Here is a 22,025-nt window from a genome sequence, read left to right on the forward strand (position 1 = left end):
GTGCCAGAACTTTTCTTGGGACGCTCATTTCGTCTCATTTTTTCCCTCTAGCATCGCCGTGCCGGTAACAGATGTATTTTATTGTATTTTCATGCAGGCTGCTGTGTTACTACAATAGATAAGTTATTACAGTACAATGACACTTGACGTGACTAAAGGGAAGGTTGAATGACCAGTAGCATTAAAAACCAGCCGTACAGCGCAGTGCAAATCTGTAGAATTACTCAACAGTCAACGTTCATATCTGTAACCAATCAGTGAGAATTGTGGGTGGGTTTATCAACAGACTTGATAAAACCAACTGGCGGCTATCCTCATCTGAATCATCACTCTCCCTGAAGAGTTTAGACTAGGGTAGTCTACCATTAATGGCTCATACAGGGTCTTTTTATTGTGCTGGAATTATTCTCTTCATCCAAGATATTTGTATATCTGCGTGCAAACAACTTTGCTTCGCATGCAGCTATGGGCAACAATTAATCGCTGTCATGTCACACCAACGTGCCATGTTTAAAATGTACATACAACGCAGTGCACTGAAGCTTATTGTGGTTTGAACACTTTGTGCATCAAAATAGCCCATCACAACAATAAGAGGGGCTGTAAAATGTGACAAAAGTATTTGGAAACATATTTTCTATTGAAATAAGTCTATATTCACTTTCACCACAGGTACCCTCTAAGAAAGTATGTTCGAGAATAATAAATTATTTGTGAACTAGTTCTTTTTTATTAAACACATTTAAAGTTTACCTTTCTTCTTTAACAATATCTAATTAAGCTGCCTTAGAGGTATCTTTAATTTGGTAACACCTTACTTTTTCACTTATCTGTTAAATGTGTAGTAGTAGTATATTTTATCCTGCAAAGAAAAACTGTGTAGATTGAAAATCTGGAATAGGCAGGAAATTTCATCATGATTTCTTTTTCTTTTTTTTTTTTTTTTTTTTTTAAAAACAGGTTCCTTTCTGTCAGCTTACAACATGTTAAAGGTGGAATTTGGAAAGAACAACTATTCAGAAAAACGTGTTTACCTACCTGGATTACTATTTACCATACTTAACTATTTCAGAAGGAAATTCCTGTTTCTGTAATAAGGGCAGCTTCAAACTTAACTCAGAAAAGACAATTATCTGTGAAAAGGTGGGGAAGCTTATGGGTGATGAAGTGGGCTTCATTTATTGCACACTGTCAAAAAATAGGATATTTAACACATTTCATCATCTTTAGGCTTTCCACCACATAATCTAAAATATGAGTCTTGTTTAACAGTAGAAAGCAGCTGAAGAAAATAATTTCTTAGTGTCTAATCACTTAATCCAAGCAGAAACTGCAATAGGAGAAAAAAAAGAGAACAAATACCATGGTATATTACATGGTAAGAAATTCAATATTTTGAAAAATATATATATTCTATGAAGTAACCATTTAATAAATAGGAATATTGAGATATGTAATGTTTTCAAAGAGGAAAGGTGTGGTTTGCAGATTGGACATTGGAGGACAGCATAGAGATAGATTTGCATCAGTAATCAGCAATACAGTGTATTTTTTGTGAATCTGATATTAGACCAAACACTGCCAAATTGAAAATAAAAACCCTAGAGCTTCCCCGTAGCTTGGAAGCTGGAAGTTATTCACAATGTTTCCATACTGTCCAAGTTTGAGTACTTAAATCTGGTCACCTTATTTGTATCGAAATTTAAAAAACACAATAAGACAGCAAACTTTAAGGAAGGAGTAATTGTTTTATTATCATATTTCGATTCATAATTTTAAAAATCTAACTGAAAACTACAAGAAACTTGAGAAACTACAGACTGAATATAGTGAATAGGGGAGCTTTGCATTGAAAATATAGGCAATCCCCGATGAATTAATAAATGGACTTGGAATTTACGGGGTTCATAAACTAAATGATTTCCTAGTCAGGCGCTACAGTATAACAAAAAGTAAAACTGGCGTCAAAGTGGACAACAAACTATAACGATTAACTTCTTAATCTTATACATTACAATAAGAAAGCTGAAGCACAATTGAGAAAAAAAGCCAAAATTACCATGAAATGTACAAAGGTACAAGCAAGATGTGTGTAACGTAATTAAAGTCCATCAATCCATACTGTAGTCATCATAACCCGTAGGAGTAGGATCCAGAGACGAGCAATGATGATTAACACAAATGCATCGCTTACGTGTTGCGAAGAATATTCTAGTGGAATAATTAGCGTTATAGAGCGAATGGTTTGTCTTCACAATAATGCAAACTATGATAAGTCAGCTTGCACTGCACACGAATGCGGTCCAGTTAGCATCAGATATAACTTCAGACTCTTTCTTTAAATCTCTTTTCTTTATCTGGATGTGAACGCAACGACTACCTCCCTCCTCTTTAGTCCCAAGCCCCTCTCCAATCTCAACCTCACTCATCTTCGGGACTTGTAATTTCAATTGCTCTGTCCGACACACACTCCGACAGACAAACCAGAGCACAAACTCTCTAATACTCCTCTCTTTTCTACACATTTTAAGGTGAACCAAGGTTCTGCCGAAAGTTTTTTTTAAGGATGCTTACCAGCTGCCTTGGAGGAGCTGATCCTCTCCCTCCGCCATTGTTGTTGACGTCCACGTCAAAACTACCGCAAACCGAGTCCGGCTGGCGTGAAGTAAGGATATGCACAGCGCTTGATGATAACTCACTGGGTGCGTTCACGACACGCAGACTTTCGTCATTCTGCGCAGAATCTGCACAGAATCGGAGCAAATAGCCAATTAATTTTCAGAATCTGCGCAGACTTAGCAAAGTCTGCTTCTAGTGAACGGACCCATTGTGTTGTTACAATGAATGTGTCTTGGGATCTTGCAAGGCTGTATAGTTGCTATAGAAACTCTTTGTTTTGGGAGGGTAGGTCAGCCTTGGAAAGATGCTTTTATTCAGAACACTAAAAATGATGGGTGTTTTTGGTTTGTTTTTAAAGACAGAAATCAGAATGCTGATGCTAGTATAACCATAGTATGAACCCCAAGGGGTTAATAAACTTTAAGGGCTGCATTTACCTTTACCTCAAAAAAAAAAAAAAAAAAAAAAAAAAAAAAAAAAAAAAGCCACTTCTACCATTATAAAAGCTTACCATGGTATTTGCACAGTAAGTTTGCATTTTTGCTATGCAGGTGCTTGTGAATGTAAATGAATGCACACCTCCCTCTTAGGCGAAACACAGGAATGGAATCACTCTATGCCACTGCTTAAGGATGAGGTGGTAAAATGTGAAAGTTTAAATTTAAATACACAATATTATATGAATCTGTGCCATTCATTCCATTAGGATTCCAAATCTTGTGATATGATACAGTGTAGTTTGGATAAATCACTGTCATAACAGGTGCATTGAGAAGTTGAATGATTCTGCTGAAGCCAGACTTAGTGTAGAAGCACTATTATTAAATGATAGATTAAATGTAATTGAAAATATACATCAGATTTATGAAAATTAAAATTAGGAATGAACTACCTGGTTAAATCAACCTATACCCACCATTCTTACAGCATTTTATAGTACTTAGATATCACCCTGGATTGCATTAATCACCTGTTTGCAGTTATCCAGGGTTTACCTCCAAAAATGAGTGATTGATTTAATCTAGAGCAATTCCCAGTTATTGTAAAACACTCTTTAAAAAAGAAAAAGAAAAAAAAAAAACAGTGGCTAAATAACAAAACAGCACTACCGATCTACGTATCAGTTTTGAACATTATTTATTTGGTGAATTTACATTGTTACATTCCATTTACAAAAAGCCATCTTCAGTGCAGTTGGTAGAAACAGGCAACAGTCCATGATGACAAGGAATGGTGGAAAAATAAAGATCATGCATTCCAGACCTGCCATACAAACAGCTTCTGTAAACCTCAACAAACACCAACTTGACTGACCTAGTTTACAAAGTCAGAGAATTTTCAGCGATTCTGATGTCATGAAGTTCCATCTTGAAGTAGAATTACTGCACTTACAACTGAACTGATTTGACCTGGGTGCCTTTTTTTGATCTGGTCAGGATGGTACCTGCTGCTTGTGGAAACCTCCCATTTTTTATTTTATGATTTAATTAAGTGTAGACGGCAAAGTTAAGATTAAATGCAATAGTCTGTGCTGCTTGGAAATCGCACACACACACATATACCTGGTTTATTGGGTGCAACATTTCCTGCTTTAAAACAATTAAAACACAATCCTCATGTCTTTTTAAAACTTACCCAGAACCAACTGGGCTTCACAACAGTACTTATATTTGTTGTCTAGTGCAGGGCTTCTCAATCCCAGTCCTGGGGACCCAGTGTCTTCTGGTTTTCATTCCAACTGAGCTCTCAATCACTTAACTAAACCCTTAACTGAACTGATAATTTGCTTAATTAACCTTTTTGATAGTTTTCAGCTCTTAAACAGTTACAGAGTTCAAGTTACTTATAAAATATCATAGCTAACTTGCAACAGTTTAGAGCTGAAAACAAGTACAAAGGTCTAATTAAGCAAATTATTAGTTCAATTAAGGGTTTAGTTAAGTGAGCGAGAGCTCAGTTGGAATGAAAACCAGCAGACACAGGGGGTCCCCAGGACTGGGTTTGAGAAAGCTCTGGTCTAGTGCATTGTACCATAGTCTCAACTGCAATAAATGAGTGCTACTAAATGTTCAAGCAACAAGTAGTCATTTATAAAAGATAGGATATGTTTGCCAGCTCTGTTTACAAAAAATTAAAATAAAAAATGTGTGATGGAACAATCTAAGGATGTAAGGTGCCTGCATTTAAAAACTACTAACCATGACCCCAAGGAGAAAGTAAACACATTCTGGAACTCGAGAACCGAAAATGCATGTTTATTGGTTGCTCTTTGGGTTGCGAGCAAGTATGCATAGAATATCTATGCAAACATCCACCCAACTGGTGCTGATCTCTAACAAATGACTGGAATCGCAAACCCAATACAAGAAAACAATGTACAGATTTAAACTACTTTAGCGGATGTGAAGACATTCCCTCGCACACTCATAGGACATGAACCTGAACAGATCTACTGGAAGTGGCTCTTGGTTTGAAGGATTCATCTGCAGCATGTGCACCAGAATCAGTAACTGCCTTTAAGGAAACGCACACAAAACCCCAAAAAACCCCACCCAATTAGAATTAAAGGGTAAGGGATTTTAGCCAGAATATATGTATTTTCTGTTGAGCTGAAAGATGCCTCTGTTCAGGATTTGTTGGGTGTTTTCAGTGCTGGATTACCATCCAACTCCCCTCCAGCAAAACTACAGTACAGCACAAGCCATTCTTGACAAGCCATTTTCCAAAGCTACAGCGTATATAAAAAGCACATTTGAGGACAAAGAAAAAAAGAATCATTAATTATACAGAACTGCTGAATTTCACATTAAAACCCAACACTAACAAATTGGCTGGATTATAAAGCAATTTTACAGCACTATAATTATATTAACATTTATTTAAGAGAAAACCCACACATGCTGTACATTATATATAAAACAAAAATTAATTAAAAAAAACAAAAACAAAAAGGTGTGTATATTGGCGAACACATCTTTTACAGCTCTCCTGTGATTCATGAACCCTTTACATCTTAGCAGAGGATGCCTGTCAATTTGCAGGGTGTCATAATGGGGTGAGTAAGATAACAATGGGACCACCCTGTGCAGCACAACAGTTTTCAGTAACTTTTAACCAGGTACAGGCAATACTGGTCCTTGATGGCCATTTAATGTCCAGAATCGATCCTCTTAAAACTGCAAACCAGGTCCTGAAGTATTTAGTAACACACAGATAGCAGAAACCCTTGAGTAATACGCTGTATGAATACGCAGTGGAAGGCAACTCTGGTCCTTAAGGCCATTCCACTGCAGGGTTACTCGCCAAATAATATTCTACTTCAGGGCCTGATTAGAAGTTGAATCGGTTCAAAGAAATCTTCCAACAAGGTTCAGACAGGAATCTAGACTGGAAGAATGAGTTGTAGCATGGACAAGTGGTGGGAGGTGGTAGGGGGAGAAAGGTGACTTACTACTAGTGGCTGCCCCTGGACGAGGTTGCACAAAGGTAGAAAGGGTTAATTCACAGCCAGCATGGATTTTTTTGAAGCCTAACATCATGTGCATGGGGGGTTGGGGGGCCATGCATATTTTGAACTGGACGGCTGTGCCTGGAGTTGTGGGGGACGGGGTACAGGTGGGGTTGAATACCAAACCTTTCCCTTCCCCTGGCAGGTGTATTTGTTTTTTTACAGGCTGCTTTATACACTCTCTCTATCTCTCTCTCATCGAACACCCATGACACTTAAACATCGAACATAGTTACAGGATCACGGAACACATTTTGTCATTCAACACAGCTGTTACAAAAAAGAAAGAAAAAAAAAAGTTAACTTTCAGGGTCAGCAGTGGAGCAATTGGGAGAGTGCATGAATGTAGCGCTACAGTGTCGGGGGCTTCAATCCGTATTTCTTAGCCACTTCTGTCTGTGCGTAAGCAGCATCACACAGCGAGTAGAGGTGCGCCATCTCCATTTCTGACTTGGCCAAGTTAATAGCTTTGTTGAACATGTCAATGGCCTTATCCAAGTTGCCTCTGTGAAAACATGAAGCATTAGTGTTAAACAGGGAACAAATATTTTTTTCTCTTTGATGTCATTAGAAAACTTAACAACAAAAGGAAACCATGTAAATTTATCTGAAATAACTGCTTATTTAGTAGTGCCGGGACAAATGTCCAAATATTTCTTTACACATATTCGAAGGCAATTTCTGCCAGAAATTACATAATTGATGGAAATTAGAAATATCTATCATGTGCCTTACACTGATTTATCATGTTACCAGAATTTGTAAGAGGAAAAATAGCTGTCTGTGGGGGATTTCTATATTCCTTCAAATTTAATTTGCACTTTGAACCATATTTGCTTCTCAAAAATAGCCTGCGTCTTAAATTTGAGTACAGTATAGTGATGCGTTTATTAAAAATCGCAAACAAAAGACGTGACTACTCGTGTACAAAAACAGCATCGTGACTGACTGCCGAGAAAGGACAAACCAAAGTGTTACTGCCCGATCTCGAATCATCCATGTCATACAGGCAGCCATTTTCAAAGAAGTGTCATTAGCTTCGTGAGGAATTCGAAGACAAGCTTTTACAATTTCAGCGTTTCTAGCAAACAGTACCAGCTTGGACAGATCATAAAATGCTGATCAGACACTCGATATGCCAAGCAATACCAGAAATTGGGGGAAAAACAGGTGCGAGTAATCACGACTGGAAATGAAAAGCAGCACATAACTGTAATGCTCTGTGCGATAGCAGACGGCCGCAAACTGCCTTCATATGCGAAATTGAGGTTGTATCTTTGTAAATGTGTATTTATTTTATAGTTTATTTTTTTCCTCAAGTTGAGGGTGGGAAATTTGGGCTGCGTCTTAAATTCAAGGGGGTCTTAAATTTGAAGGAATATGGAATACTGTATTAAATAAAAAGATCAGCAGTCGCTCGTTCCCCTATTTACATCTGGCTGTCAGACCAGCTTTTTAAACAGAGTCTAGATTAGAGTGCTGCTTCAGATTTGGGAAGCAAGTCAATCGGGTCCTGTTTCTCTCTGTAATAAGATACAGATCAGGCACATCACTCCAAAATACCTCACGTTTTCCAACGCTTGCCCAACTTGCAAAGGAAATTTTCATATAGTGATTAACATTTTGTTTTTCTTTTATGTTGTGACCCTAGTTTTTGTTATGTGGAATGTCAGAGAGAAACAAAATGGAGAGCAATTTTTGTTTCATTATCCAACACCCCCTTGTGTGTTTAATCAAGTTAAAGTAAACCCTAGTAAGGTGGCTGTGACTGCATCAGTGCTCAGAGAATATCATGGACATTTGCAGAGCTTTTTTCAGATGTTATAGTAATAAAATAAATGACTTGGATCGCATTATTGAGGCGTTTGGTGATAAAACGAGTGATCAGGAGATGATTGATCGGTATGTACGACTATTATTATTATTATTTATTTTGTAGCATATGTGAAAGCTATAGCGAACGAAAGGGTGGGGTGGGGCTGGAGATGCCTAGTGAGTGCTTTGTTGATATGCAGGGCCTTTTAAAACCGTTTGACTGTGGAAAAAATACTTTTAAACAGCGCGTCTAAAATTAACTGCGCGTGTGAAAATAAATTGGACCCGACGCGCCTGACACGCACTTAATAAATGAACTGCAAAGGGTTAAGGCTCATCCTTACAGTGGCAGTCTGAATTAAAATGTCATCAGTTATCGCTCTGTATTCACTGGGTGGTATCTAGGTCAGGTAGATCATGAAATACTGCAAACTAGAGTCTGGTTTGAATGTGTCCTGCACTTTACTGATTTACTAAGTTTCCTAAACTGGGTCCAAGGCCCTGTTGTATAGATCAAGCATTTCATTGGTTCTGCTGTAGTTTTCACGGAAGTGCACACTGTCAGCAGAAAGATGAAAGCCTTACCTTTGAACTTCAATGGTCCCCATTGTTTCATACGCAAAGTCACATTTGTTGTCGATCTCAATGGCTTTGCTGATCAGATCTAAACCTTTATCAAGGTCTTGCTTCCACTGGAGCTGTAGTAAACTGGGAAAATAGAAAAATAGAAAAAAATAAAAAAATACGACAAGACAGCCATTAAAAACAAACAGTCACTTTCAGGGTAAATACGAACGTAAAACTTTTCGGCTAGTTCATTCTTCGCTTTCGCTGTGTGGTCCTGGACTGTAGCCTTACTTTTTTGTCTTGCTACTTCAGTGATGCAGATAGCAACCCACCAAATGGGAACCATGCAAAAGGGTTATTCTAGCCCAGCAACCGATCAATTTCAAATTGATACACAGATCTTATGCCACCCCACTTAAGCGTTTTCGCAAAAAAATAATTCCTGACCCTGCCTGTGGTGGTTGCCAGTCTGGCTCCGCAGGCACTAATTTACACACGTTTTGGGAGTGCCCGCCTATATCCAGCGGAGCCAGGTGGCATTGACCCTGTCGGTGGGAGGTGCCAGCGACACCTGCACTTTCTAATGAATGATGATTCCAATCTTCAGTTATCCCCGAGGCAAAGCAGGATCTTGCTGGAGGGCCGCATCGCAGCAAAGACAACTATATAATTGTCAGGGTTTTCAAAGTAAGCCGGAGACCGGCTCGATCCACTACCTAATACTATATTTGAAAAACTTTATTTAAAAATATTAGGATTATTTTCTGGTATCATTATAAATCTGTTGTTGTATTATCATACTGTAAGGCGAAATATAGTCCATAATAGTTAGATAAAAGTTTCATACTTAAAAAGGTAAATTCAGTGCATCCTCCAGTTAAAGTACAATTGAGAGGTCTGAAGATGCGATAGAGTACAATCTCTAACTGCTACACACGTTAATGAATCCGTTACAGAACTGAGAAGACCCTCACCCTTTATGCACATATGTAGTGGCGTTGTCTGGTTCCAGGTCGATGCACTTATTATACATCTCATTGGCTTTTCCAAAGTGCTGCTGATCTGTCAATGCCTGACACAGAAAAATAATAATTAGAAAAGGTTACAGAGATGTCATTACATTTTATATATATATATATATATATATATATATATATATATATATATCCACACGCACACACACAAATAACAAAATAAATACACACTGTGGTATATATACACCACAGTGTCTATATACATACATATAGAATGTGAAGGTTGAAATCTGAATGTAAATCTACACAACACACCTGTGCATACAGTGCATACCCCTCTGCACACTTTGGGAATCTTTTAATGACGTCTTCAAAGCCATCCATGGCAGTCTGGACTTGTGAAGGGTTGTTTCCTGTGTAAGCCTGGCGGTACTAGAACAGAAAAAAAAGAAAAGACTTTTTTTTTTTTTATATACCATGTTACGTATTTTTGTAACTTACTTTTTTCCACTAGATGTTAAGAGTGTGTGTGTGTTTGGGGGGGGGGGGGGGTTACTGAAGAGCGATGAGGTGAACTATCCCAATACAGCGCTCCCTGTGGGACGCCTTCCAAGGTCAGCCACTTTGCATGACCAGGATCCGAACCAACAATCTCTCAAATTACACGACTCAACATGCACTCTACTTAGCATTGATTTTATTAATTACAGCTCCTAGAATAGTTATTTTTCTTTAATACTTGCACATTTGTATTTATTTTCATTTTGACAGTGAAACTCAGCCTACCAGAGCAAAGCATTTCTGGGCTTGTGCTAAAGCAGAATCTGGACGCAGTACAATGCACTTGTCGAAATCTCCCACCGCTTCCTCTACCTGGTCAAGCAAGATCTTCAGCTGCAGAGAAAAAGATGCATTAATAAAGGGAATATCCGATTTCTTCAGAATTCATCTTGAAGGCATTCTAAAATTTGCAAGTTTTAAAAACAAAATGGGTTAAAAAATGTCTAAGAATGTTTCCAACAGGACTGGGGAAGTGCTCTAGGCAAATTTGTTCTGTACATGTTAAAGAAAACAGTATAAATTTTTCAATTTGAATTAAAATGTAGTCTCCAAACAGGAATCGCACGGTTGTATAAAGGCTGAAGCAATGGTTTCTCACCTGGCCTCTGTGGTGGTACACATCTGCATTCTGAGAATCGATGTCTGCAGCCATGTTGAAGTCCTGTGTGGAAAGCATGGGCTGCTGCTGCTGCATGTACATACTGCCACGCTTGATCAGGGCATTAGCGCGTAGCTGCTGAGAAAAAAAAAAAAAACAAAAAAAAAACACAAACATATATTATATTATAATTATATATAATTTCCACGGAGGCTTATACCTGTACATTACAAGGTTCACAGTATATATTTTATGCCGCGTATAAGACAACAGAGAGTGCTTAAGGACATAAAATAGCACCACTGTATGTGTAAAAAAAAAAGCAGCACCAAACTCTAAACTGGGCTAATCCAGCTTCAGCAGCTAATTAAATATAAAAAAAGCAATACTGGTGTGTGTTCTAAAATCAATTTCCTAAATATTAAAATACCATTCAATACTAATTTAAGACACAGTACAACCGTATTCGTAAAAGTTATCTACAGTTAATTAAATATATCTTGATTAAAGATGATTTTCTTTTCAAACAGTGACATACAGTGCCGTGAAAAAGTATTTGCCCCTGTCTGATTTTCTGCATTTTTGCATATTTTTGACACTGAATGTTATCAGATCTTCAACCAAAACCTAAATATTAGATAAAAGGGACCCTGATGGAACAAATAACACAAACATTTGATACATATTTCATTTATTTATTAAAGAAAGTTATGCAATAAGCAATGCCCCTGTGTGAAAAAGTAAATCGCCCCCTTAGACGCAATAACTGGTTAAGCCACATTTAGCAGCAATAACTGCAACCAAACGCTTCCTGTAGTTATTGATTAGTCTCTCACAGCACCGTGGAGGAATTTTGGCCCACGCCTCCATGCAGTACTGCTTCAACTCCGTGACATTTGTGGGTTTTCGAGCATGAACTGCTCGTTTCAGGTCCTGCCACAACATCTCAATGGGGTTTAGGTCTGGACTTTGACTAGGCCATTCCAAAACTTTAAATTTCTTGTTCTTCAACCATTCGGATGTAGACTTGCTTGTGTGTTTGGCCTGACATTCTCCTGTAGAATTTTCTGATACAGAGCAGAATTCATGGGTCCTTCAATGGCAAGACGTCCAGGTCCTGATGCAGCAAAGCATCCCCAAACCATGACACTACCACCACCATGCTTGACTGTTGGTATGAGGTTCTTACTGTGGAATGCAGTGTTTGATTTTCGCCAGACATAACTGGGCCCATGTCGGCCAAAAAGTTCTACTTTTGACTCATCTGTCCATAGAAGATTGTTCCAGAACTCTTGAGGATCATCCAGGTGCTTTTTGGCAAACTTGAGACGAGCATTCATGTTCTTCTTAGTGAGCAATGGTTTCCACCTTGCTACTCTGCCATGAATCCCATTTTTGCCCAGTGTCTTTCTGATGGTGGAGATATTAACATTGACCTTAGCCGAGGCGAGAGAGGCCTGCAGATCCCTGGATGTTGTTCTAGAGTTCTTTGTGACTTCCTGGAGAGATTTTGGCAGGACGGCCACTCCTGGGAAGATTCACTACTGTCCCAAACTTTCTCCATTTGGACAATATGGCTCTGACTGTGGTTCGGTGGAGCCCCAGAGCCTAAGAAATGGCTTTGTAACCCTTTCCAGACTGACAGGCATCAACAACTTTTTTCCTGAGGTCTTCAGGAATTTCTTTTGTTCGTGGCATGATGTGCCTCTAGAACCTGTGTGCTGACAACTTCACTCTGATGGTAAGGGCCAAAGTTAGTCAGATTTATATTGGGCAGGGATGGCCTAAATCAGGCCTGGTTGTTAACCAAAGTACTCAAACAGCTGACCATAATTATCCCTTTAATTGGGTTGAGTTAACAAGGGAGGGCAATAACTTTTTCACACCTGAATATTGCATGTTTGATTACCTTGCAAACCAAACAAATGAAAGAAGCACCAAACTTTGGTGTCATTTCTCTCAGACTCCCTCTATTTACTACTACAACCCACAAAAAAATCTGACCAAATACAATGTGAAAAATGTGCAAAAATGCAGAAAATCAGACAGGGGGCAAATACTTTCACGGCACTGTAGATTGAGTTTTTCTTTCCATTAGAAAATATATATATATATGTTTTTTTTCTATATGCTTACAGTAGTATCTCTCTAATACAGACACTGTAATGTGTACATTCGGATATGCCGGACACAACGTATGTCCCCTAATAATAACTAATTAAGAGTTACGCAGGTCACTGTGAATTTCATGATCCAAAAGAGTATCCAAAGACAGGATGAAAATAAAACTCAATACAGATACATGTAGCCTACTAGAATCGCTAAAATTAACATGAGTAAAAAGGACTATAAATTCACACTGTAGAGTTTAAACTAACTGCAATTGATCAGTTGGAAAAGGGCGAGAAGCTTTTAGAAATACTGCTGGACTCCACTGGTTCGAAACGCAAGATGTGGACAACATTAAAATTCAGAATTTGAAGTCTTTAATTACTGTTTGCAAAGAAAAGAAAGTCTGACTCGTACAAGCATAATACAAAAGTAGCAGGTAGGCTGTATGTTTTACTTGCAGCCACACATACATTGTAAGATTTTCTATGTCAATTTAAAAACCAATTGATAATATTTCTTATAATTGATTATAATAATTATTTCTGTAAAGTGTGTGCAGTATACGTAAGGTACTGTATAGTATCATAACGTGTTAATGCAGCACCATGATCTATTTTGTGTTAATTGTTAATTAGGCTAGGTAAATACATGAAAATGTGCTAAATTCATTTAGTTTCAATTTTAAATAATCTTTTATGTGCGCATTGTATAGCAATGTGTAGAGAATGAAGCAGCATGACTTATTTTGTATTACCGGTATTATTTACAGCAGCCTATAGGCTAGGTATTCATTTGACTTTACTCTATACTGTATAGGCCTACTGTGTGTGTGATTCTTTTTTTTTTTTAAGCCGCACACCTTATTATTTCAGACAACCGGTCTTTCTCCAGACATCCAGTTTATCGAGGGACTATTGTACGACTCCCAAAGGGACTGAAATTGTCCCAGCCACCATACCTTAACGCTGGCTTCCTGCATGTTGATGACCTGGTCCAGGTCTGGTTTAGCAGCAGTAGCGTTGCCGATCAGCAGGTAAAACGTGGCCCGCAGTAATAAAGCCTCTGCTGCGTACTTCCCACGAGTCTCAATCTCTTTAGTGCACTCACTGATGATTTTGTCGTAGTTCTCCTCCTCCATGAACTGCTTAGCTTTCAGGTAGCCAGAGCTGAAGTAAAAAAAAAAATAAAAAAAATTGAGGATTAGCAGGCCGGGAGGCTGACTGCGAGCTCTGCAACAGCAAACCTTGACGGGTTCAACAGTATTATGATTGGTGTTGGTAAAGGGACAGGTTTGACTTTTTAAACTCACTTTCCAACCCTTCACCTGTCACCATGAAATGCAGGTATACAAAGTACCAGAATGCAAGTTAAAAAACCTGAATAGTCCTAACCTTTTCCAGTTAAATTTGAGACATTTGGTCACCCTGTGGTTTCCTGCGCTGAAGTGTAATAGAGAGGTTATAAATAGGGATCGGGAAAAGATCCTCCACTTGTGTTAGGCTTCCCCTGTACCTCTCTTTGACCTCTGCCGTCTCCCCCTCCTTGTCTTTGTCCTCGTCTGCCTTCTCTCCCTTCAGGAGGGGCTGCGAGATGATGTCGTCTGTGAAGGAGCTGAAGTACGACTTGATGAACTGAGGAGACGGCATCAGAGGCTCCCGGTTCTGAAAAGAGGAAGAAACTATCGGCAATGAAGGATAGGAGCTTTAGAGGATAATTAGGTGAGCAGCATGTTTGTAACTTACATCCCTGTGCTGTTAATACAAAGCTATTACAGCTATCAATTACATGAACAAATGAATACATGCCCTCAATCCAATGCACATGTAAAAAATGACACAGATAACCCGGTACCTCCATGTATCCTAAAATATTCTGATACTCAACAACTATGTAGTAAAGAATGTCGGATTAAGCAGTTCCCTAAATATCTTCTGTGAAACTGCGGCTGGCACATGTTGATGATTTTGAAAAGCACATACTATCTTGATTTCCCCCCTAGTTGAAACAAACCTTGTATTTTTCTTTCGCTTTTTCTTTTCCTAGCAGCTTGAGCACTTTGTCTGCCAGAAGCATGCTCTGCTGATTCTGGAATGCTTCTAGTATACATACAGCTGTCACATCTGAGGGGAGGGGAGGGGGAGAAAAAACAACACACATGTCAATTTGGGAATTAATATTAACCCACAAACTTGTCTTGCGCCAATCACAGCATCTCGTCAAGAGTAATGAACCATAACCAGGGATTAAGTTTGCAGTTGTCCAACAGAGTATTGCAGTAATAGCGCAGAGCACCGCACATACCTTCCAAACACTGTTTCTTGTTGTCCAGGCGCTCTTGGGCTTTGGCCCGGCGGAATAGCGCCTTGACGTAGCGAGGGTTCAGCTCCACTGCTCGTGTGCAGTCATCCACCACTTCCTGCCACTTTTGCTGCAAGGGAGAACCAATAGTACAGTATAAAAATGAAACTGTGGGACGAGTCAGCTTAAACCTGGTTCATTCACTGACTACAACACTGAACAAGGGAGTTGGAAGACATTGAAATAAATTAATATACGTTACACACTATAGACAGAGGGCCTATAAAATTATGACTTAAGTACTTCATTGTAAGAAGACAAAACACTAAGCAGCCTATTTACTGGGCACACATTTAACATAATTGGAGATTAATTGTGTTGTCAAACAGATAGCTATCTTATTTAAAAAAGATTTATTGAAACAATCAATTTCACAGCTGCTGGAATGCATGTCTGCAGATAAAGTATCTCTGTACAGCACAGCTGAGCTGCGTGACTCTGCAGTCCCCGCTGTACCTGCTGTTCGAATGCTGCAGCTCTGTTCTGGTAGAATGTGGAGAGATCTCCCTTCTGCTCAGTGGGACACCGGCTGATGGCCTCAGAGTAGCACTGGATTGCCTGCTCATACTTTGCTGCCTTGAAATACTTGTTGCCTTTATTCTTCGCAGCCTGGGCCCGGTCCAGAGGATTCTAGGAGGAAAGGCAATAGAATGACAGTTGTTCTACAGCAGCCATCTCATTGGGTGGTTCAGGGCTCATTGTTCTAACATTTGGAATTTGTGCCCATGACCATAGGGGGATTTCGTTGTGGAAGACAGCAAAGGAAAGAAGGTACAACTTAAGTGTGCAAGTACTGTCCAGTTACTACTATACATAGTTTGACAGAAAAGAAAACGCTCAAGCATTTTGGAAAGTAACCGAAAACACTAATTTCAAACAGTACATCAAAAACGAAAGCCCTGAAAAAAAAAAAAACGAGTTACATAAAACTCGAAAATTGCTAAAAATAATCACAGAAAAATACAATTAATAAAAACCGAAAAACAGAAGCCCCAATTCATGTTTAAATACATCATTAGAAAATAACTGTAGTTTTAACTATAGCCCCTTTCACACTGGCCCTCCTACCCGGGCTCGGGATGTGGGTTGACACGATTTGACCTGGGTCCAGCGAGACAAAATTCATGATGGCCGTTTGTAAGAGGACGAAGTAACAAACAGCCATGTCTGCGTGAAGGTTTCACTTCTGCAAGGAACATTTCTGTTTAGCCATATTTTGTTGATTGAGACACACCACGAGCGAGATTGTAGCAGGGATGAAAAAAATTTGCTGTAATCAACATTTGGGCCAAAGATTCAATCCAGAGAAGCTTGGATGGAAGCGTCTGTAACAAGCTGCTTCCAGGGCATTGTGTACTTGCTTCTGTCACCAAGGCTGACCCGGCTTCATCAAAAAGCAGTGTGAAATTGCGTAGCCAACCCGCATGACACTACGTCACGACCCGGGTACAGCATGTCACTGTGAAAGTCTTTTCAACTTCGGGTTCAGGAAAGAAAAACAAAATGAAAAAGAGCAGTGTAAACCTGGTGCCAGTGATAATGCGGCCACTGCCACTTTTTATCTTAAATTTCATGAAGCTAAAATGGTTAATCACTAATTGATTGATTGTGTTCACTGTTAAATAAAAGCTAAATCCTACAAGTTATATTCTACTTTGTTGTGCGTGTTTTGTGCGACGGGAAGGTAGCAAGTAGTTTTGTTAACAAGGACAAGCAGATTTTGCTAAGTACTGCATCAATACGTACAGTATGTATCTCCTGGATTTCTATCTACTTACACAAACAAACAACAAACATTTCCGGTAACCGATAGATTAACGAATAACACTGCACCACTCACCGTGTTTTCTTCTTAGTAATTAGTATTGTAAGTGATTAGAGGGACAAATAAGCCAGATTAGGTACCAGTGTCATAGTAAGCTTATAATGTCTGAGAAGAAGTGCGCATTGTCCTGAAGGAGTCATTACACCAATGAAGGCATTGGCTGTATTTGACTACTGGAGTTAGTTTCTTATGGTTTTACCAGTGGAATCCTTTCAACTTTGAACAAGTAGGCTACGTAAGTTACATGTAATAAAATCAGAAACATGAAAAAGCAGATTACTTCATATAACCAGAGATTGTGATGTGTGTGTCTGTAGCGTCTTGGAGCTGCAGTACTGTCCAGGCTTGTATACAGTATTAACCCCCCTCCTTCATATTTCTCACTCAGGTATGGAAAATGGAAATGGCTCACTCAAACTAATATTCAATTAAAGTCTTATGGTTTTTTTCCTGTTACTGTGTTAGAAATGTTAGTATAGTAAGTGCTATGCACGGCCCCTCTGGTTTTAAATGCAGGATTTTGAAATCAATAAAGTTTAGTAGAATTCTGCCCACTATACTCCAGTTTCAATACTAATGGCCAAGTAAAATAAAATTGACCTTTGATCAGTCCTCAAAAGCCTTTTATAATGCTTAGCACTGGCTTCCCACTTCCCCCTGGGAACAATTGGAAATCCTATAGTTAAGGCAAAGCCCTTTTATACTAAACACTCAGCCCCCTGAATCATAGCAACCTTGCCAGCTTTCTAAAGCAAGCACCAGGTCAATACACTGACTGAATATTCGAACATGAAAATCCTGTGTTCACCTTGGCACTAATTTTATATTTTCTATATTATAATTAATAATATATATATATATATATATATATATATATATATATATATATATATATATATATATATATATATATATATTAGACACAGTATTAATTTGAATAATGCCGCCCGTCGAATTAACGCCTCACTCAGATATCAGCTTTTTAATAGACGTCGCCCTCGAATAAACGACGCTCTCAATAAATGTAAATGTATTTTTTTCTACCCCTGCTCAAAAAATAAAGAAATGATCAACTCTGGCTATGTACATGTGACGCCCCTAAGAGACTGCAACCTCAATCCAGCATGTATTACAAACTAATAAACACACACCTTAGTAAGCACATTTTATTTTATAGTACAGTCCCAAAAGACAACCCAAGATTAACTAATTACAGCACAGCAGTCCTTCACGTCTCTCCCCCCCCGCCCCCCAGCAGAGTTCAGTGCCAGCACAGCAGGGGATAAAAAAAAGGGCTGTCTGTTTACCTCATCCTCACCTTGGATGGTGAAAACTTAAACTCAGAGGAACTTAGAGCTTTGCTGGTAACTCTAACAGCTACCCGAAAGCTGGCTGAAAATATCTTCTTGTAGGGGGTTTAGTTGTTTTGTTTTTTATTCAATTGGAATTTTACTCAATCCTGTACAAATATATTTTAAAAAATTGCTTACTATCTATGAGAAGATTTAGTTTTGGTTTCTCTTGCAGAGAAATTACAAAAAAGCAGGTACAATTAGTGAGAAAAAAGAAAAATAATAATAATCGAGTAGGACATTTTTTAGTTTTAACAGAAATAAAACTGTTAGTCAGAGGTAATATTTTTCATTAAGAAAAACAACTACATCACGTAGGAATATATTTATTTAGAAATAAGTAAATTGATTAGACTTTAGATTTAGTATAGAATGAAGTAATGTTTCTTGTTAATCGTGGGAAAGACAGACAAATGGAGATCTGTGAGAGCTACTTCCATGAGATCTCAACCAGTTTTTATGACTATTGTCTCCTGTAAGAGGTGTACCAGAGAGGTGACACCTCTGACACAATAGGTGTCTCTCATGGTGGAAACTTCAAAGAACTCCAGGAAGCTATCTCTCTCTTTCCTCCCATCAAAGAGTTCAAATTAGGAAGAAGGACAAGATAGCATTTGAAATTTGATGCACAGACCATGTAGGATGTGAATCTTTTGATGTAAGGATTGTAAAAACTTGGAAATGTGTTCTCTTGTGATTGGTTTTAAGGAAAAACATGATGTCACAAGAAACCACATTTAAACTGGGAAATGCTCAATGTTCTTTGTATTACTCTGATCCGTGCTTGGAGAGAGTATACCTCCAAACTGTTGTCACCATGTAACCTTTAAGATGTCTGGTTGTAACTTTGCAACTCAGAACTTTTATCTTCAATAAACTACACTTATCTGGAGTCGAAAGCAAGAAGCCCGCAACTTTATTTCCCTGCTTCTTTTATTGCTGATTCACAACACATCACACTCAACTACCATTCTCTCTCCTCTTCTTGTCCTGCCCTATAGCAACCAATACACACGCCTGATTTGCTGGTACAGTACTCCCCTGACCTCCCAACTCCCACCTAATAGGCTGTCGTTGACAGCGCTACATCAAATTTAGTTTTTTTCAAGGTATTCTCATTTTGTTGTTCATAAATTAACATTTCTCTACCATTGTGGGTGTTGTTGAGTGATTGAAAATGAGACATTTTGGTTTGAAAGTGGTCTTGCGGTGCACAGGAGTCGAATATGGGTCAAAGGTCAAGTATAATCTTCTAGAGGAATGTGCTATGCCTTTTTTTGGAATGGCTCAGGATGCAAATATAATCTTACCTTTGAATGAACTCTTTGATATTACTTCACATTTGCTACAGTACTAATCAGTACACAATACAGTACAATTGTTTATGCTTGTATCAATATTATCATAACACTGACATTGTCCATTCGCACAGGTTGCTTGAGTTTTAAATTTTACAGGCCCTGATGTCCTGCAAAAAATTGTAGGACCGCTGAGAATTTTGGGATAAAAACAAACGGATGGTTTGCACAGGACTAAATTTCACCTATATCGGTACAAATTCAGAACCCACCTGCTTGTGGCGATTTCTAGTCCTGTGCAAATCGGGCTTTAAAAATGATATGCTTCCCCTCTTGGATCAATCCTGTATAAAGTACAAAAATGTTCTTTGTTTTTGTTTTTTGACACAGGTTAGTGTCAGCTGGTTAGCCTTTTCAGGGATGTCTCAGGATGGAGCACAGCTTGCAGGCACCTTATCAGTGCCTATAGACACCCACGTTTTCATTTATAACTTGCTCTTGCATCTGGACTAGGTAGTTTTAGAGAGATTTCTTTTCACAATATTAGACATGTTAACAAAATCTTCAGGAACTAAGATATTTTAACAGTCATATTATATGCATAGCTATGGACAAAAGTTTTGGATCACCTTATAGAATTAACTCATTTTGCTTCAAAAAGTCCGAATGAAACCTGCTGAATAATGTTAAGTTAACACACTGAATTATATACCGCTAAAACGGACAAATTGAAAAATGTGAACATAAGATACTGTAATATACCTTCCTGTACACTTTTGTGATATCATTTTGTCGTTTACTTGATTACATGATGTTAAATAAATAATAATATATATATATATATATATATATATATATATATATATATATATATATATATATATATATATAATGCCTCAATTCTAAAATTCTAGGTGATGCAAAACGTTTGGCCATAGCTGTACATATATATATATACACACGCACAAAGCACGTGCATCTCCTCACAGATGTAAAGTTTAATTTGCCATAATTAAATCGTGTCTTGCACAAGACATCTATCTTGACCGCAGTAACAGGAAACTAACTATCGTTTTTAACTATAGTATATGGGTCAGTTTAGTCTGCTATCACTACGCATACAAAAACAACAAATATTTAGGTTATCTAATCAGGACACACAATTAAGTCATTTTGCTCAATTATATACATAGCAATATGCAAGCATGGCGCAGCCAAAAGCAAACTTTTCTCGTGAAAAAGATTTGCTTTATTAATTTAGTGCAAGTAAAATCTAAGCCGTATTGTTTTGGCTAAACAACATTTTATACGGTACTGAATATACCGACACAGGTCAACCGTCTCACCCTGAATCACGCCCCCTCGGGGTACATCGTTGAGTTACCCGATCTGGTCATAAACATGGCTTGCCTACAGTACCACAATGTACTTCGTTTTTTTATAATCTGGCAATGTTGAAATTATTTATCTCACCGAGTTTTTTTTTTGTTTTTTTGTTTTGTTTTTAATTGAAAAACTGTTCACGCTGTGTGTGCGACACTGTCTTGAGAGAGTGTCAGTCTGTGCCCTTGAAGAATCCTTCAACGTTACTATTTTGCATTCCCGTCCAGATCCATACGCGATTAATATATTTACTACACGTCTTACGAGTAGGCACCTGAATGCACTGTCATACCATTGCCTCGGGGTCCCCGTCTGGTTTCTCCTGCTTCGGCACAGGACTCGCGCCGCCCTCCGGAGTTTTCCTTTCCCCGTTGCGCTTGCCTTTCTTCGCCTTCTTCCGGCTGCGGTTCCACAGGTAGACCGCTCCGGCCCCTATTAGGATCGGTGCTCCGACCATGAGTGCAACCTGCCAACGGGGCAGACCAGTGCCAGACTGCGGCTCCACAGGCTTCGAGGCCGCCATCGTACAGAAACACACCAGACACAAGGCAGCTTCAGAGAGAGCGACAGCAAGAGGTCACGGCTTCGCTACTGCATCACGGGATACTGGAGGGGGCAGACAACAACCCGATCCGGGGCACGCAACCGCGGAACATCCTGAATTTAATCACTATAGAAACAGGGTGAGTTCATGGAGGTCATTCTGCGCAGATTGTGTGCAGAATCTGACAAATTTAGCCAATGATCTTCTAAGAATGATCTCCGTGAACGCACCCATTGGTTAAACTGGTCAGTTTCTGCACAGAATCTGCGCAGAATGGTCTCCGTGAACGCACCCACAGTGTACTGAAATGGTTTGTAATTGCGAAAGCTTATAATACAAAGCTAAAGTTATTTAATATTAAAAATATTAATATTAAAAAAAAAATGTTATGCATTCTGTGTGCTTGTTTTATTTTATTTCTGTGATGCCATCCGTGGTTTTATTGTTGTTATTGTAAAAGCACTTTTGGACACTATTGTATGCAAAAAGGGCACAAGTGTTAGGCTATTGT

General features: G+C 38.6%; 2 protein-coding genes across 4 annotated transcripts in view; both read right to left on the reverse strand.

The window, feature by feature from the left end:
• Window positions 1–2,724, reverse strand: part of LOC117407267 (TBC1 domain family member 23-like) — a 33,274-nt gene extending 30,550 nt beyond the window's left edge. For both annotated transcript variants that reach the window (XM_059028836.1, XM_034012065.3), the window contains exon 1: window positions 2,575–2,724. In XM_059028836.1, coding sequence (XP_058884819.1) covers window positions 2,575–2,612 — 38 coding nt within the window. In that variant the 5' untranslated portion in view covers window positions 2,613–2,724. The remainder of the gene's footprint in view (window positions 1–2,574) is intronic.
• Window positions 2,725–3,739: 1,015 nt separating this feature from the next.
• On the reverse strand, window positions 3,740–21,618 carry LOC117407477 (mitochondrial import receptor subunit TOM70-like). 2 transcript variants are annotated; one of them, XM_034012559.3, is made up of 12 exons: window positions 21,263–21,618; window positions 15,569–15,742; window positions 15,056–15,182; window positions 14,765–14,874; window positions 14,267–14,415; window positions 13,713–13,920; window positions 10,643–10,780; window positions 10,270–10,377; window positions 9,799–9,915; window positions 9,484–9,581; window positions 8,528–8,650; window positions 3,740–6,632 (listed from the first exon to the last, which is right to left on the reverse strand). In XM_034012559.3, the coding sequence occupies exons 1-12, from the start codon at window positions 21,491–21,493 to the stop codon at window positions 6,479–6,481; spliced, it is 1,737 nt and encodes a 578-aa protein (XP_033868450.1). In that variant the 5' UTR covers window positions 21,494–21,618; the 3' UTR covers window positions 3,740–6,478. The 2 variants fall into 2 exon arrangements, with proteins under 2 accessions (XP_033868450.1, XP_033868453.1); XM_034012562.3 differs by having other exon boundaries at window positions 10,643–10,777; window positions 21,263–21,617.
• Between the last annotated feature and the right edge of the window lie 407 nt (window positions 21,619–22,025).

The sequence above is a fragment of the Acipenser ruthenus genome, chromosome 8 (assembly GCF_902713425.1).
Source record: "Acipenser ruthenus chromosome 8, fAciRut3.2 maternal haplotype, whole genome shotgun sequence".
In the NCBI taxonomy this organism is placed as follows: domain Eukaryota; kingdom Metazoa; phylum Chordata; class Actinopteri; order Acipenseriformes; family Acipenseridae; genus Acipenser; species Acipenser ruthenus.